At 42.4% G+C, this 16,751-nt stretch overlaps 1 protein-coding gene across 6 annotated transcripts in view; it reads left to right on the top strand.

Moving 5' to 3' along the window:
- Window positions 1-16,751, top strand: part of NFATC3 (nuclear factor of activated T cells 3) — a 100,230-nt gene that overhangs the window by 38,097 nt on the left and 45,382 nt on the right. For all 6 annotated transcript variants that reach the window (XR_009448895.1, XM_059667666.1, XM_059667665.1 and 3 more), the window contains exons 2-4: window positions 79-1,216; window positions 3,843-4,005; window positions 11,649-11,848. Coding sequence is in view for 5 of the 6 variants with exons in the window: in XM_059667666.1 (XP_059523649.1) it covers window positions 79-1,216; window positions 3,843-4,005; window positions 11,649-11,848 (1,501 nt within the window). In the remaining variant the exon portion in view is untranslated. The remainder of the gene's footprint in view (window positions 1-78; window positions 1,217-3,842; window positions 4,006-11,648; window positions 11,849-16,751) is intronic.

Genomic DNA, 16,751 nt, shown 5'->3' with positions numbered 1-16,751 from the left:
CTTTCCATCTAGTAATTTATACATCTAAATTTTCTAATTTCTTGTTTTGTTGATTTTTTTTTTGTTTCCCCTCCATAGATCTTGAACCAGATGATTGTGCATCCATTTACATCTTTAATGTAGATCCACCTCCATCTACTTTAAACTCACCACTTTGCTTACCACATCATGGATTACCGTCTCACCCTTCTATTTTGTCATCATCGTTTCAGCTCCAAGGTCACAAAAACTATGAAGGAACTTGTGAGATTCCAGAATCTAAATACAGCCCATTAGGTGGTCCCAAACCATTTGAGTGCCCAAGTATTCAAATCACATCCATCTCTCCTAACTGTCATCAAGAAGTAGATGCTCATGAAGATGACCTACACATAAATGACCCAGAAAAGGAATATTTGGAAAGACCTTCTAGAGATCATCTCTATCTTCCTCTTGAGCCATCTTACCGAGAGTCTTCCCTTAGTCCTAGTCCTGCCAGCAGCATCTCTTCTAGAAGCTGGTTCTCAGATGCATCTTCTTGTGAATCTCTTTCACATATTTATGATGATGTGGATTCAGAATTGAATGAAGCTGCTGCCCGATTTACTCTTGGATCCCCTCTGACTTCTCCTGGTGGCTCTCCAGGGGGCTGCCCTGGAGAAGAATCCTGGCATCAGCAATATGGACTTGGACACTCACTGTCACCCAGGCAATCTCCTTGCCACTCGCCTAGATCTAGTATCACTGATGAGAATTGGCTGAGCCCCAGGCCAGCCTCAGGACCCTCATCAAGGCCTACTTCCCCCTGTGGGAAACGGCGACACTCTAGTGCTGAGGTTTGTTATGCTGGGTCCCTTTCACCCCATCACTCACCTGTTCCTTCTCCTGGTCACTCCCCCAGGGGAAGTGTAACAGAAGATACGTGGCTCAATGCTTCTGTCCAGGGTGGATCAGGCCTTGGTCCAGCACTTCTTCCACCATTTCAGTACTACGTAGAGACTGATATCCCTCTAAAAACAAGGAAGACTTCTGAAGATCAAGCTACTGTACTACCAGGAAACTTAGAGCTCTGTTCAGATGACCAAGGGAATTTATCACCATCCCGGGAGACTTCAATAGATGATGGCCTTGGATCTCAGTATCCTTTAAAGAAAGATTCATCTGGTGACCACTTTCTTTCAGTTCCTTCACCCTTTACCTGGAGCAAACCCAAGCCTGGCCACACCCCTATATTTCGGTGAGTTGATGAAATGGTTGCCTGTCATTCATACTTATGGATTATTGGCGGCATGTAAACTACATTATCTATATGGAATTGTTTGACCATTTTTTCTCCTCTTTTATGTTTTTCTGTTTCTTCCAGACAAATAACAAAGTCTGCATTTATTTTCTTCTGAGTCTTAAAAGTATCTTTAGATAGGCTAAGTTATCATTAAAGTGTGTAGATATGCCCTAACCGGTTTGGCTCAGGGGATAGAGCATCGGCTTGTGGTTTGATTCTAGTCAAGGGCATATACCTCGGTTGCGGGCACATACACAGTAGGGAGTGTGCAGGAGGCAACTGATCGATGTTTCTCTCTCATTGATGTTTCTAACTCTCTATCCCTCTCCCTTCCTCTCTGTGAAAAATCAATAAAATCTATTTTTAAAAAGTTTAAAAAAAAGTGTGTAGATAATGAATTGTAGATAACAGATTACATTTAAGAATCCCTAGGAGGAATTTTCTTTTTAATTTATTGATTTTTATAGAGAGAGAGAGGAAGGGGGGAAGAGGGAGAGACAGAAACAGAGAGAGAGACAGAGACAGAGACAGAGACATTGGTTGTTGTTTCACTTATTTATGCATTTATTGGTGGTTTCTTGTATGTGCTCTGAACAGGGATCAAATCTGTAACCTTGGCCATGTTGGGACAACGCTCTAACCAACTGAGCTACCAGGCCAGGGATAGAAGGAATTTTCTTATCTAAAAAAGGTTTTTGTAAAAGATGGATTATAGTATGAATTAAGTTACTAGTAAAATTAATTGGGAATAAGCTTTTTATATTTTTAAGAGTTCAATATACAAATGAAATTTGCCTTTTCATATTTGTGGCAAGTGGTTGTTTTTTTTCCTAATTTTTATCTTTTAACTTCATAAGTTTGATTTTTTTCACTGTGTAGAGGAATTTTAAAATTTTATGTGTTCAAATTTATGGCTTTTGAGTTTTGTGTTATATTTGAAAGTCTTACTCCACTCTAAAATAATTTAAAGATAGATAAAAATCTAATTTTCACATTTCTAATAAAGTTTATATATATAATATATGCGTGTAATATAATATATTTATATTGTAAATATTTATAGTGTTTGTACTATATATTGTATTTGTAAATTTTATATGTATATATTTATATAGACTCGAGTCCAGCTAAGGACTAAAGAATAGTATAATGACTTTATTTTCCAAATGGCTTATCAGTCATAACAATACCATTTATAGAATCTTTCTAGTATATAATTGATTAGAAAAGACAACTTTACCATGTATTAAATCACCACATAGAGTTGGGTTTGTTTACTTTTTTCAGAAAGCTTTTTCATTGGTATGAATGTTTATTTATGTATCTAGATCTTTAGAAAAATATAATGTAAAATTATAGTTCTGAAGATACCTTTGAGCTCATCACTCTGCTTTTGAAAATAATCTTAATCTTATTAAGGATTTGTTTAAGTCTGCAGAAACTAGCTGAGAGTAATAAAAATTAATACTGTTGAGTTACACAGTACCCTGTAAAGCTAGACTGAGGACAGCCAAGAATCAATGAAATAATTTAGAAATTTACAGTGAGATTAATAGCATTTTAGAAGGTAGAAGAGACCTTAAAAGTCCCATACCAATCATTGAGAAGATACTACTTTTAAAAAATACATAAGAGAGGATGGGAGAAGGGGAGAGAGATAGAAACATCAATGATGAGAGAGAATCATTGATTGGCTGCCTCTTGCAACCCCACACTGGGAATCGAGCCTGCAGCCCAGACATGTCCCCTGACTGGGAATTGGACCATGACCTCCTGGTTCATAAGTCACGCCAGCCAGGCAAGAAGATATTACTTTAATACAAATCATTCTAGCTTTGGGTTCATTAATATTTGACCTATAGCTTTATAAGTTGTTTCTTTTCCGATTCTGTATTTTCAGTGTTAGTATATCTAAATGAATCTGTAGCCCTTTAAGCTGTTGAAATTATCTTACTGATCATTTGAGATGCTGCAGTGATAGGCCTTATATTTTTAAAGCCAGGTATGTACTAAAATTAAAATTTTACCTCAAACTGCAGTACATTGCTAACTATAATCAATATTTTAGAGAGACAGGGTAAAGAGCAATAGGAAGGAAATGGGGGGAGCCACATGTACAGTAGACTGACTTTTATAGCCTGACACCAGGGAGAAGGACTTATATCCTGAGACACAGGGGCCTCTGGATCTTTGGAGAGATACTGATACATATACAGAGATGTGCATCTTTCTTTAAGAAATCAAATTATTATTATTTTGATTGGTTTTGTACTTATGCACACACAGTTGAGAAACAGTTATAGTTTTACAAATGTTAGAATTTGTCCTTTTTTAAAAAAATACAGGAAACTAAAGATGATAAAATCAATTTTATTTTTCAGGCTAAGAAATGATCATTAAATCCATTATTTCTTAAACACCCACCATATAGGATGGTGTAACTTTTTAAGTGAAGCTTTACTTTGGAATAGTTTGTTTTTAAGACCACAGGAAGAAGTGTTGGTGCTGACAATAAGTGATTTGAATCACTGCTTGGCAATAATAGCATGGTGAAATGTGTCTTTCTGTGTTTTGTTTATAGCACATCTTCATTACCTCCACTAGACTGGCCTTTACCTACTCATTTTGGACAATGTGAACTGAAAATAGAAGTGCAACCTAAAACTCATCATCGAGCCCATTATGAAACTGAAGGTAGCCGAGGAGCAGTAAAAGCATCTACTGGCGGACACCCTGTTGTGAAGGTATGCAAATACCATACATCTGTTAATGATGGAGTCTATTCAGTTAGGTACTACTGAGCCTGGAGAGAGAAAATTCAAAACCAAAAAGCCTCTGTTGAGGTTTTATGTCCTTGTTGATATGGCAGCACTTCCACATTGAGGTTTTTTTTTTGGTGTGTTTTATTTTTGCTGGGCTAAAAGATATTCCTCCTGGATCGACTCTGCACCTGGGGAAACTCTAGGGAAGAATTACTTTTAAAGAAATATTATTTATTACAGCAATTTAGAAAATCAAATGAAAAAAAAAATCACCAGAGTCTACTACTAGTTATTTTTGTGTATTTTCCCAATTCCTTCTCCATATCTGTTTATGTAGTTTCATTAACTATTTTTATTTATTTATCTTAGTTGTTGAGAGTATTACAGATGTCCCCCATTTCCCCCCCTTTACCTTCCTCCACCTGGCTCCTTTCCCACCCCAGGCCGTCACTGCACTATTGTCTGTGTCTGTGAACTATGCAAGTGATGATATTTTATATGATATTGTTATGTGTGCATTTTCAGTTTGAAGCAATTTATAGCATGGAAATTTAATTTTGTATTTTTAGTATCCCTATAATGTGTTGTCATGATTCTAATATATTGGAACCCCTTCCCCCTAAGTCATTTAGTAGAACTGATAATAGAACTACTCTTATTGAAGCTGTTCTAGTCTGTCCTATAGTGTCCTTTGGGCTTTAACCCTCCAGATTTAGTTAAATTAAGCAGGCACAGACCTTTGCTATGGAAACAATACAGAAACATAACAAACAACTTGGCTTACTTTCTTTTATGAAGCAGAGGGTGGCCTGAAAAGAAGTATACTGATACTAGATGAATGTTTTTAAAGAGTAGTGTTAATATTAACAAGAATTTGTTTACTGCCTGTAACATAATGCTCCTCTGAAAATGGGATGGGATGATAATCTAACTTATTTCATGTTCTTTTAAAATTCCCAAGATGCAAAGGAGAAGCCCCATTTTTCTTATGCAATAGTATGTACACTTGGAATAGATGTTGGCCAAAATATATGTTATGAAATGTATTCCCTTTGAAATTTTATATGCATGATTACCTTCCCCTATTACTGGCTCATTTTACTATCGAAGTATAAAGGATAAGTGGCTTATGTCTTTACCAAGCAGGCATTAATGTGAGTCATCTAATATGACTAGGATACTTTGGTATATAGCACTTACTGGTACGTTATGTGATATTTGGGTAACTTAATAGATAGCAATAAAATTTTTTATTTGTGTTCTTTATTTTAGATGTAACTACTTCATTTTGTACACCTACTTTAGTGGCTATAATTCTTATTTAAATAGTTCTATTGGCTAACCTCATGAGTTATTTTGCTCCAACTAGTTGTACTCTTATTCCAAAATTCATTCATTCAATCAACAATGATTGAATGCCTGTAATGTGGTAGGTACTAGGCTCTGTAGATGACTGGGTGGATACTGTCCCCTTCACAGTACTTAGAGGCAAGTGGTAAAATTATTGATATTTCTTTTTCTACTAAACAGTTGGTTCCATAGAATAATTTGTCCAATTTAGGATTAAATAAGAAAGAGCAAGAAAAAGCAGGTATAGCAGAAAGGAGTGGATAATCACGTGTTAACCATCAGTTTGGGGTAGTTTCCTGATCTTTCTTAACTTCAGATACTTCATCTGTAAATTGGAAAAAATGACATATACGCCACAGGAGTTTTAGGGTTAAATGAATAATTTAGTTAAAACAGTATATCACTACTTTCTACCTTCACCTTTTCACCTCTATAGAATTGTGGATAAATTTCCTTCTGCTTTGTCACTTATACATCTGCCTCCATACAAACCAAAAGAGAAAAATGGATTAAGTTAACTTGTGTGAATATGCACATATATCCCCTCACTCTTGCCATTTCATCTTTAGTTATTTTTTTTAAAATATATTTTATTGATTTTTTACAGAGAGGAAGGGAGAGAGACAGAGAGCTAGAAACATCGACGAGAGAGAAACATCAATCAGCTGCCTCCTGCACATCTCCCACTGGGGATGTGCCCGCAACCCAGGTACATGCCCCTGACCGGAATCGAACCTGGGACTCTCCAGTCCGCAGGCCAACGCTCTATCCACTGAGCCAAACCGGTTTCGGCTCATCCTTAGATATTGACTTATTTATACTTTATTTTGTACTGTTTCTTTCTGGAATATTTTCCATTTAATTAAAACTTTAATATTTATTAACTTACACCAAAATATATATAAAGAAATTACAACAGAAAATATTGATAGATTTCTTGACCATATAAACATAGAAAACTGTAACTTCCAGTTAAATATAGTAGGTTGAACACGTGTTTTTCTTTATTAGGAAGGGGGTCAACCTTCCTAATGCTGCGACCCTTTAATACAGTTCCTCATGTTGTGGTGACCCCCCCAACCATAAAATTATTTTCGTTGCTACTTCATACTGTAATTTTGCTACTGTTATGAATCGTCATGTAAATATCTGATATGCAGGATGTATTTAGGCGACCCCTGTGAAAGGGTCGTTCGACCCCCAAAGGGGTCGCGACCCACAGGTTGAGAACTGCTGCACTAGAGGCCTGGTGCACAAAATTCATGCACGAGTAGGGTCCCTAGGCCTGGCTGGTGATCAGGGCCTATCTGGGCCTTCCAGCTGCGGCTGGGGCCTTCCTTTGTTCTGTGCCGCCCCCTGGTGGTCAGCATACATCATAGCGAGCGATCGAGCTCCCATGGGAACACTGCGTATTAGCCTTGCAAATCATCATAGGGCATTTGAATTTAGTTCTAAGTGTGGAAAGAAGCCACCTGATAGTTCTGAGCAGGGGCTTGAAAATATTCGGTTAATATAAGTTTGTTCTGGCTCCTGGACAAAGAATAGGCTGTAGGGGAGCAAAAGTAAAAACAGGGAGAGCACGTATAAGGCTATTGCAATGGTCCAGGCTTTAATTGCTTCTCTATAAATGTTACAGGACTGAAAACCATCCCAGGTAAATTATATTATCTGATAATAGGCAAAAGTCTTCATGTCCTTTCCTGGGTAGCAGAGGATACATCAATAAATTATGATGTTGCTCAGTTACAAACTCCACTATAAAGCCAGGGATGGGCCAGCAGTAAAGGAGTAAAGCATTCATCTGAAGGACCACATAATAGAAAAAAAACTTGTTACTCACACTTGAAACTCTGATTGATTCCATACTTAGAATCATGAATGCAGATCAATAGCTAATTGTTTATCACTAACTACATGCTAGACACTGTACTAGGCACTCTATATTTTTATCACATATTTGGATATTTTCTAAACCATAGTACAAAAACAGAAGAGAATTTTCTTTTTCTTTGGCGAAGAGAATTTTTTTTAAAGGTTATTAGGGAGCTCATAAAATCTCAGGCTTGGAAGCTACATGGCCTGGAACACTGTCCACACACCTACGCAGTATTGCTGTAGTGAAAACATCACTGACACTGTGATTTGACCACAACTTGTACTGACAGTGCTTGGGGCTGGGCACCAGATACTCCACCTAAGTACTGCCTTGAAAAGCTGATACCTCCTCCATTATGCTTACTGAAAAATAGACTTTATGCAAGCCATATTTTATGATGTTCCCTTTCTGGTTTAATGGATTAAACAGCTCCAGAGAAAAATCTTTCTCCTAGAAGCATTTGGGGCCAAAAATAGGAGTGGTGAGAGATCTCTCTGAAGCATCTAAGACCTCTACCAAGTACAAGGAAGCTGCCATCTCAAAGCAGAGGAATCAGACTAAAGCTGCAATAAAGCCCAGCAAAAGCTTAAGACGGTGATCTGACAAAATAAATAGCATGCCACCCTGTCCGGTGTGCTCAGTGGCTAGAGCATTGCCCCATGCACTGAAGGGTCACGGGTTCAATTCCTAGTCAAAGGCATGTACCTGGGTTGCAGGTTCGATCCTGGCCCAGGTCAGAACACATACAGGAAGCAACCAATTGCTGTGTGTCTCTCCCATCAGTGTTTCTCCTTTCTCCCTCCCTTCCTTCCACTCTCTGAAAATCAATGGAAAAAATATCCTCGGGTGAGGATTAACAACAACAACAAAAATTGGAAAATGGAACTTCGTTATGACCCATCGATTCCACTTCTGGGAATATATCCAAAGTCCATAAAACTAATTCGAAAGAATATATGCATCCCTATGTTCATTGCAGCATTATTTACAACTAGGGGCCCAGTGCACGAATTCGTGCACCTTGAAAGGAACTGTGGGCGATGAGGCTGTGGTGGGCACAGGGGCAGGTCTCAGCTCAACCTCCGTGCCCCCAACCAGCCCCTCCCACTGCAGCTCCTGGTCCCTTCTCTGCCGGCAGCCCCACTCCTGCTGCTGCTGCTCTCACATGCTGATGGCACCGGCCACACTTGCACCTGCTGACAGCATGGAGCAATTGGGGCCAGCACCGGCAGTGGGTGCAAGTGGCGGTTGCCAGCCCTGATCGCCCCTCAGGGCTTCTCCACCTCCCCCTGCTCCTGAGGGGCAATCGGGGCTGTCAGCCACCACTTGCACTTGCTGATGACACCGAACGATCAGGGCCGGTACTGGGCACTGGCTGCAGGTGCAAGTGGCGGCTCTGGCACCGGCAGCAGGTGTGATCAGGGCCGGCAGCAGGTGCGAATGCCAGGCAGGACTGCGGTGCACAGGAGCAAAGAATTTTCAGTAACCATCAGAGGCTCGCCCCGATGACAGTGACCGACGCCCACCTTGGTCTGGCACCCCCACTCACCTGCTCCACCATCCCGCCACGGCTGACGCCCACATGTTCCACACACGCCCCCTGGTGTTAGCACACGTCATAGCACTGGTTGTTTGGTTGTTCTGCTGTTCAGTCTATTTGCATATTAGGGTTTTATATATATACTAGAGGCCCGGTGCACAAAAATTTGTGCACTGAGGGGGGAGGGGGGGTCCCTCAGCCCGGCCTGTGCCCTCTCGCAGTCTGGGACCCCTCGGGAGATAACGACCTGCTGGCTTAGGCCTGCTCCCGGGTGGCAGAGGGCAGGCCAAATCCCTAGGTGCAGCCCCTGGTCGGGCTCAGATCAGGACCGATTGGGGAGTTGGGGCGCCGCCCCCTGTCATGCACAGAGCAGGGCGATCGGGAGGTTGTGATACCACACTCAGTCACGCTCAGGTAGGGCCGATTGGGGGGTTGGGGCACCGTCCCCTATCACACTCAAGACAGGGTCGATGGGGAGGTTGCAGTGCCACCCCCTGTCACGCACAGAGCAGGGCCAATCAGGGGGTTGGGGCGCTGCCCCCTGTCACTCACAGAGCAGGGCCCATCAGGGGGGTTGGGGCTCTGTACCCTGTCACACACAAAGCAGGGCCAATCAGGGGGTTGAGGCGCTGCCCTCTATCACCCACAGAGCAGGGCCGATCAGGGGGTTGGGGCGCCGCCACTGTCACACTCAGGGCAGGGCCAATGGGGAGGTTATGGCTCTACCCTGTCACACACAGAGCAGGGCCAATCAGGGGGTTGGGGCGCCGCACCCTGTCACACACAGAGCCGCAGGGTGATCAGGGGGTTGGGGAGCTCCCCCCTATCAGGCACAGAGCAGGGCTGATCAGGGGGTTGGGGCGCCTTCCCCTGTCAAGAACAGAGCAGGGTGGATAGGGAGGTTGTAGCCCCGCCCCCTGTCACACACAGAGCCACAGGGCGATCAGGGGGTTTGGGCTCTGCCCCCTGTCACGCTGATCCCGGTGCCGGGAGCCCTCGCGGCTTCGCTGATCCCGGTGCTGGGAGGCATATTACCCTTTTACTATATAGGGTAGAGGCCTGGTGCACGGGTGGGTGCAGGCTGGTTTGCCCTGAAGGGTGTCCTGGATCAGGGTGGGGGTCCCCACTGGGGTGCCTGGCCGGTCTGGGTGAGGGGCTGAGGGCTGTTTTCAGGCTGGGGGTCACTGAAGCTCCCAACCGCTCCTTTTTTTCTTTTTTATTCTGGGCCAGCTTTAGCTTTGAGGCTTGGCTTCAGCTCTTAGGCCTCCGCTGCTGAAAGTAGGTTTCTGGCCTTTGCTTACAATGTTGCGATCCTGCTGGCTGAAGCCCGGCGGACTAAAGTAGGTTTCTGGGTTTTGTTTAGCTTCTATATTTGTTACATAGTTGCTTAGAGTTGCAGATCAGAAGCCTGCAGTGGCAGGCGGGGAACGTTGGAGTCCTCCGTCACTGAAGCAAGCAAGCCTCATGTTAGTTTCAAGCTGCCTGGCTGCCGGCCGCCATCTTGGTTGGCAGTTAATTTGCATATCGCCCTGATTAGCCAATGGGAAGGGTAGCGGTCGTACGCCAATTACCATATTTCTCTTTTATTAGATAGGATAGAGAGAGAGAGAGAGAGAAAGAGAGAGATGCACACACACTAGAGGCCTAGTGCACGAAATTTGTGCACTGGTGTGGGGGGGGTCCCCTCAGCCCAGCCTGTGCCCTCTTGCAGTCCAGGAGCCCTCAGGGGATGTCCAACTGATGGTTTAGGCCCACTCCCCGTCAGACATCCGTAGTGCTGCCGCAGAGGTGGGAGAGACTCCTGCCATGGCAGCTGCACTCACCAGCCATGAGCCTGGCTTCTGGCTGAGCGGTGCTCCCCCTGTGGGAGCACACTGACCACCAGGGGACAGCTCCTGTGTTGAGTGTCTGCCCCCTTGTGGTCAGTGCGCATCATAGCGACCAGTCATTCTGCCTTTTGGTCAATTTGCATATTAGCCTTTTATTATATAGGAAGATAGCCAAGATTTGAAAATAGCCCGTGTCCATCAGTAGACGAGTGGATAAAAAAGCTGTGGTACATTTACATAATGGAATACTACTCGGCTATAAACAAAGAAGGGAATCTTCCTTTTGTGACAGCATGAATGGACCTGGAGAGCATTATGCTAAGTGAAATAAGCCGTCAGAGAAAGACAAACACCATATAATTTTACTCATCTGAGGAATCTAATGGACAAAATAAACTAACAAAATTTTAAAAAACACACCATGATACCTTTGTAATATATTCCAGAATTTTATAATTCTTAAACTACTTCCAAAATTTTGAAGGTTGTTCACTTACTACTTTTTTATTTAATTTATTTTTTATTTTGAGAAGTACATTTATTAAAGCTGGGGACAATGAAACAAGGAACGGCTTAGGCTAGAAGAAGCAACAGGAGAGAGCCTAGGTGGGGCTGCTTTGGCTCAGTACAGATTTTATAGGAAAGAGATGAGCTAGGTGGAGGTGCTTTGGCTCACTGGAAAGTCAAAGAAAAGAGGGCCTTGGAGACAGGTTCAGGGGATCAGCCTGGGACCTCCTCATTGCTCCCCTGGTTGCAAGTCTCATGGGGACCCTTAGAGTTTAAGAGAGGCTGGCCTGAGAGGGAAGAAAGGTGTGGGCCTGCTCCTGGGAGGGAGATCACACCCACTTACTAATTTTGAAAATGTTGTCTTTAAAAAAAAATATTTCATATATCAATAATATATGATACCAAAATTATATACATATGTATATATATGATAAAGATATAAAGATTTACTGGTGTAAGCTTATTGTAAAATGCATGGATAATAAATTGGGTGTTTTTTCTGTGTTTTTTTCTTCCTGATTAGCTGCTGGGCTATAGTGAAAAGCCGATAAATCTACAGATGTTTATTGGAACAGCAGATGATCGATATTTACGACCTCATGCATTTTACCAGGTGCATCGAATCACTGGGAAGACAGTTGCTACTGCAAGCCAGGAGATAATAATTGCCAGCACAAAGGTTCTGGAAATTCCACTTCTTCCTGAAAACAATATGTCAGCCAGGTATTTAGAAGCACCCCCAAATGGATAGCTTTTTCTTTTCCTCAAACAACTTTTGAAAAAAAAATACCTTTTTTCTTTTTTATTGTACAAAAATGAAATATTTGTTGTTCTAAATTACTGAATAACATTATGTAAATAATCATAGTACATTTGCTAAGGTTGGTAGCATATTTGCAGAAAGAAACTTCAGTTCAGCAGAAATTTATGAACCCATGGTAGTACCTGCCAAGCAGTATACTAGGTGGTAGAGATAAAAATATTTTAACTTTTTTCAAGTAGGTCATAGACTAATAGGGTAAACAATGAATAAACAATTGTGGTACAATTATGATCGTTATGTTTCTTTTAAGAAAAATTTTGACTACCTTTAGGTGGCCAGCTTCCAAATGAGTAGGCAATAGAGTTTTGTTCAAGTGTATTACTTAGGATTATATATAGCTGCCTGTTATGAAAACCCAAAATCAGTGGCTAAAACAGGTTTTGTTTTGTTTCCCCTAATAGAAATATACACACAGGCATTTTAGGGCTAGCACAGTGGCTTCATAAGTCATTGGGTTTCCAAGCTCCTGTTTTTTCTTCCCTGCATTTTTAGTATGTTTTTTTTTCTTTTTTTAATATGTTTTTATTGATTTTAGAGAGAGAGGAAAGGAGATGGAGAGAGAGATAGAAACATCAATGTTGAGAGAAACATTGATTGGCTGCCCCCTGCACACCCCTTACTGGGGATTGAGCCAGCAACCCATGCATGTGCCCTGACCAGGAATTGAGCCGTGACCTCCTGGTTCATAGGTCAGTGGTCAACCACTGAGCCACACCGGCCAGGCTGTTTCTTTTCTTTTTTATCTTATTTGTATTTATGTTGTAAAATGCCATATTCTTTTTAAACAATAGAGCATAAATAAATATATTAAAGAAAACACAAATTCTCACAAAATTAGGAAAGTCTCACATAACTAATAGTGTGTGTGTGTGTGGGGGGAATCAGAAAACTAGGGTCTGAACATATCTGCCTCTTCCTCTTTCTATCTACTAGCACATGTAACAGAGCTGGTGGTCATGATTTCATGTCCCTTTTCCAACAGACCTGGCATATACTGCCTGCCTGGATCACACTATAAAGGACAAAGTTGCAGAAATACAATCGTTAATAGTAACGAGCAGCTAGTCCCCTCACCCTATTTTGCCAGATGCATACCGGAAACTTCTCTGGCCATTTTATGTACTCTGGACTGTTAGATTGGGAAACAAGAATTCTATGGAAACCAAGGCTTCTAGCAACTTTGTATGTGTCCACGAAACGATTGAGTAAAGAGCATCAAGGAAGTTACCAAACCTAAGAAACCTTTTCCATGTACTTAGATAACAAGGTAGCTAATGCTAAATGAGCTTGTTTTACCCAAGAACTAATTAATATGATAAGCTATAGTAATTGAATGTAATATAGTTTCACATAGTGGGAGGTAAAATTTTGTGAGTGATAAGACTATTCATTGTTCAAAATTATTTATGCATAAGTGAATTATAAGTGTATGTTAAATGTCTCTACTGTTCTCTAAACAATAAATGGGAAAAGATTGGTAGATATTCCCCTTGTTTTGCCTACTATCCCTCAGGCTTTGTCATTTCAATTCTAATCTCTCTTGGATGTATAAGACCCTTTATTTAAAACCAGTTCACTAACTGATAAATCATAGAGCCACCACCCTATAAGATACTTTAAATATAGCATATCAGTACTCATTGCCTTACCCTACTCATAACTCCTTCCTGTTTTTAAAACTAGATGAATATGGATGTGGCAGAGTTACATTCTGATCTAAAATATAGTTTTAGTTGTAAACAGACTTTAGTAGTTATAGTTATTTTCATTCTGATATATGTAGTTTTTTGTTGGTTGGTTTTTTTCTCTTGTCTGGTATTTCTTGGCCAGAGTTTTAAGATTGTCCTTTCTGATTCTCTTATTCCACATTTTCTATTAGAAGCTTAGCTTTCTACTAAAATACCTTCCTTCAAAATTAATAAAATGTATACTCTCTGGTGTTTCCCCCTAAAGACTCATTTTGGCATGTTAACATTAATAATCACTACTTGACACAATTTGATCAATACTGCTTTGAACTAAAGTGCAGTTGTTTGATATTAATTAAATATTTATTTTCAAAAGTATTTTCTTTTTTAGAAATTTTTTTTCTGAAGATGAAAATATTCATCCTTTTTGGGATTCTTTCTTGTGTTTTACTGGTTCTTATCTTGATAACCTGGTTCTGTAATATACATTGTCCTTCAAAGCAACCTCTGTGGCCTTTTGGCAGTGCACATTAGAATTGGAACTTTTGGTAGATACAGTAAGATGATTAATAACAGTAAATGCCATAAGAGAGAGTAAACATGAACTAGAATATTGACCATTAGTTATCCGTTTGCTAAATTCTTCCAATATATGAGTAACAAAGATATGTTGTAGGTACTGTTGTTTCCTACCATAGTTACGTATTAAACACACCATACTTAGTAATAAATTTTGGCCCTAACCAGTTTGGTTCAGTGGATAGAGCGTTGACCTGCGGACTCAAGGGTCCCAGGTTCGAATCTGGTCAAGGGCATGTACCTTGGTTGTGGGCACATACCCAGTATGGAGTGTGCAGGAGGCAGCTGGTCGATGTTTCTCTCTCATTGATGTTTCTGGCTCTCTGTCCCTCTCCATTCCTCTCTGTAAAAAATCAATAAAATATATTTTTAAAAAATAATAGATAAATTTTGAAGGTAATGAATGTTAGATCTTAAATGCCAAAACTAATTTTGTGTGTGCCTTCTTTAGAAATATGTAATATAGTTTAGAAATGACAGAAACTTAAAATTTAGAAACTTTAGAAATATGTAATATAGTTAGAAATGCAAGAATCTTAGCCTGATGGATTGTCTTATTAATAAGCATATATATATATATATATATATATATATCCTATCTAATAAAAGAGAAACATGGTAATTGGCGTACGACCGCTACCCTTCCCATTGGCTAATCAGGGCAATATGCAAATTAACTGTCAGCCAAGATGGCGGCCGGCAGCCAGGCAGCTTGAAACTAACATGAGGCTTGCTTGCTTCAGTGACGGAGGACTCCAATGTTCCCCGCCTGCAGTTTAAAAAACATTGTAACAAATATAGAAGGTAAACAAACCCCCAGAAACCTGCAGCCAGCAGGATCGCAACATTGTAAGCAAAGGCCAGAAACCTACTTTCAGCAGCAGAGGCCTAAGAGCTGGAGCCAAGCCTCAAAGATAAAGATGGCCCAGAATGAAAAGAAAAAATGAAAAAAAGGAGCGGTTGGGAGCTTCAGTCACCTGCCAGCCTGAAAACAGCCCTCAGCCCCTCACCCAGGCTGGCCAGGCACCCCAGTGGGGACCCCCACCCTGAAGGGTGTGTGACCAGCTGCAAACAGCCATCATCCCCTCATACAGGCTGGCCAGGCACCCCAGTGGGGACTCCCACCCTGATCCAGGACACCCTTCAGGGCAAACCAGCCGGCACCCACCCGTGCACCAGGCCTCTACCCTATATAGTAAAAGGGTAATATGCCTCCCAGCACCGGGATCAGCGAAGCCGCGAGGCCTCCCGGCACCGGGATCAGCGTGACAGGGGGCAGCGCCCAAACCCCCTGATCGCCCTGTGGCTCTGTGTGTGACAGGGTGCGGCGCCCCAAACCCCCCCACCCCACACACACACACGGGCCCTGCTCTGTGTGTGACGGGGTAGAGCCATAACCTCCCCATCGGCCCTGCCCTGAGTGTGAGAGTGGCGGCACCCCAACCCCTGATCAGCCCTGCTCTGTGCGTGACAGGGGGCTGCGCCCCAACCCCCCTGATGGGCCCTGCTCTGTGAGTGACAGGGGGAAATGCCCCAACCCCCTGATTGGCCCTGCTCTGTGCATGACAGGGGGTGGCACTGCAACCTCCCCATTGACCCTGCCTTGAGTGTGACAGGGGATGGTGCCCCAACCCCCCAATCGGCCCTACCCTGAGCGTGACTGAGGGTGGAATCACAATCTCCTGATCGCCCTGCTCTGTGTATGACACGGGGCTGCACCCCAACTCCCCAATCGGCCCTGCTCTGGGCCCGACCAGGGGCTGCACCTAGGGATTGGGCCTGCCCTCTGCCACCCGGGAGCAGGCCTAAGCCAGCAGGTCGTTATCTCCCGAGGGGTCCCAGACTGCGAGAGGGCACAGGCCGGGCTGAGGGGCCCCCCACCTCCCTGAGAGCACAAATTTTTGTGCACCGGGCCTCTAGTATATATATAAAAGACTAATATGCTAAGTGCCTGACTGTCCAACTGCTTGCTATGACATGCACTGATCACCAGGGGTCAGACACTCAACGCAGGAGCTGCTGTGACATACACTGGCCATTTACAGAGAAACAGCACCATGGCCCTGGCGCCCACTAGGCAACACTCGGCTTCCCCCAAGTGGGGCACAGGCCCCTGCGCACCAAATCGCAGCTGATGCTACCGAGACCCCATGGCGCAAAATGCAGTCCACAGCCCAGCCCAGCCCAGAAACGGTCACTGTGGGCACCGGGTAATTACGTCATGTAGCAACGCCCAGCTTTCTCTCCCTAGTGACGACTAGCCTCCTTGGAGTTTCTTCAGCCCAGGAACACAACTTGCTTTATAGGCCAGGTGGAAACATTTTACACTTTAACCAAATGTCTGTGATGCGTTTTCCTGTGCCTCATCTCATTTGATCCACACAGAAATCCTGGAGTAGGTAGAAAGGAGACTTGGTGGAATCCTATTTTCTTTTCATTAGCCGGAAAATGGAGATTTAGAAAGCTTAGAAACTTGACCCAACTGAAAAGAAGAAAGAAATGGTGGACCTTGAAAATGACTTCAGGTTTTCTCACT

The sequence above is a fragment of the Myotis daubentonii genome, chromosome 15 (genome assembly GCF_963259705.1).
Source record: "Myotis daubentonii chromosome 15, mMyoDau2.1, whole genome shotgun sequence".
Classification (NCBI taxonomy): domain Eukaryota; kingdom Metazoa; phylum Chordata; class Mammalia; order Chiroptera; family Vespertilionidae; genus Myotis; species Myotis daubentonii.
This window is presented reverse-complemented; position numbering and strand designations above follow the sequence as displayed.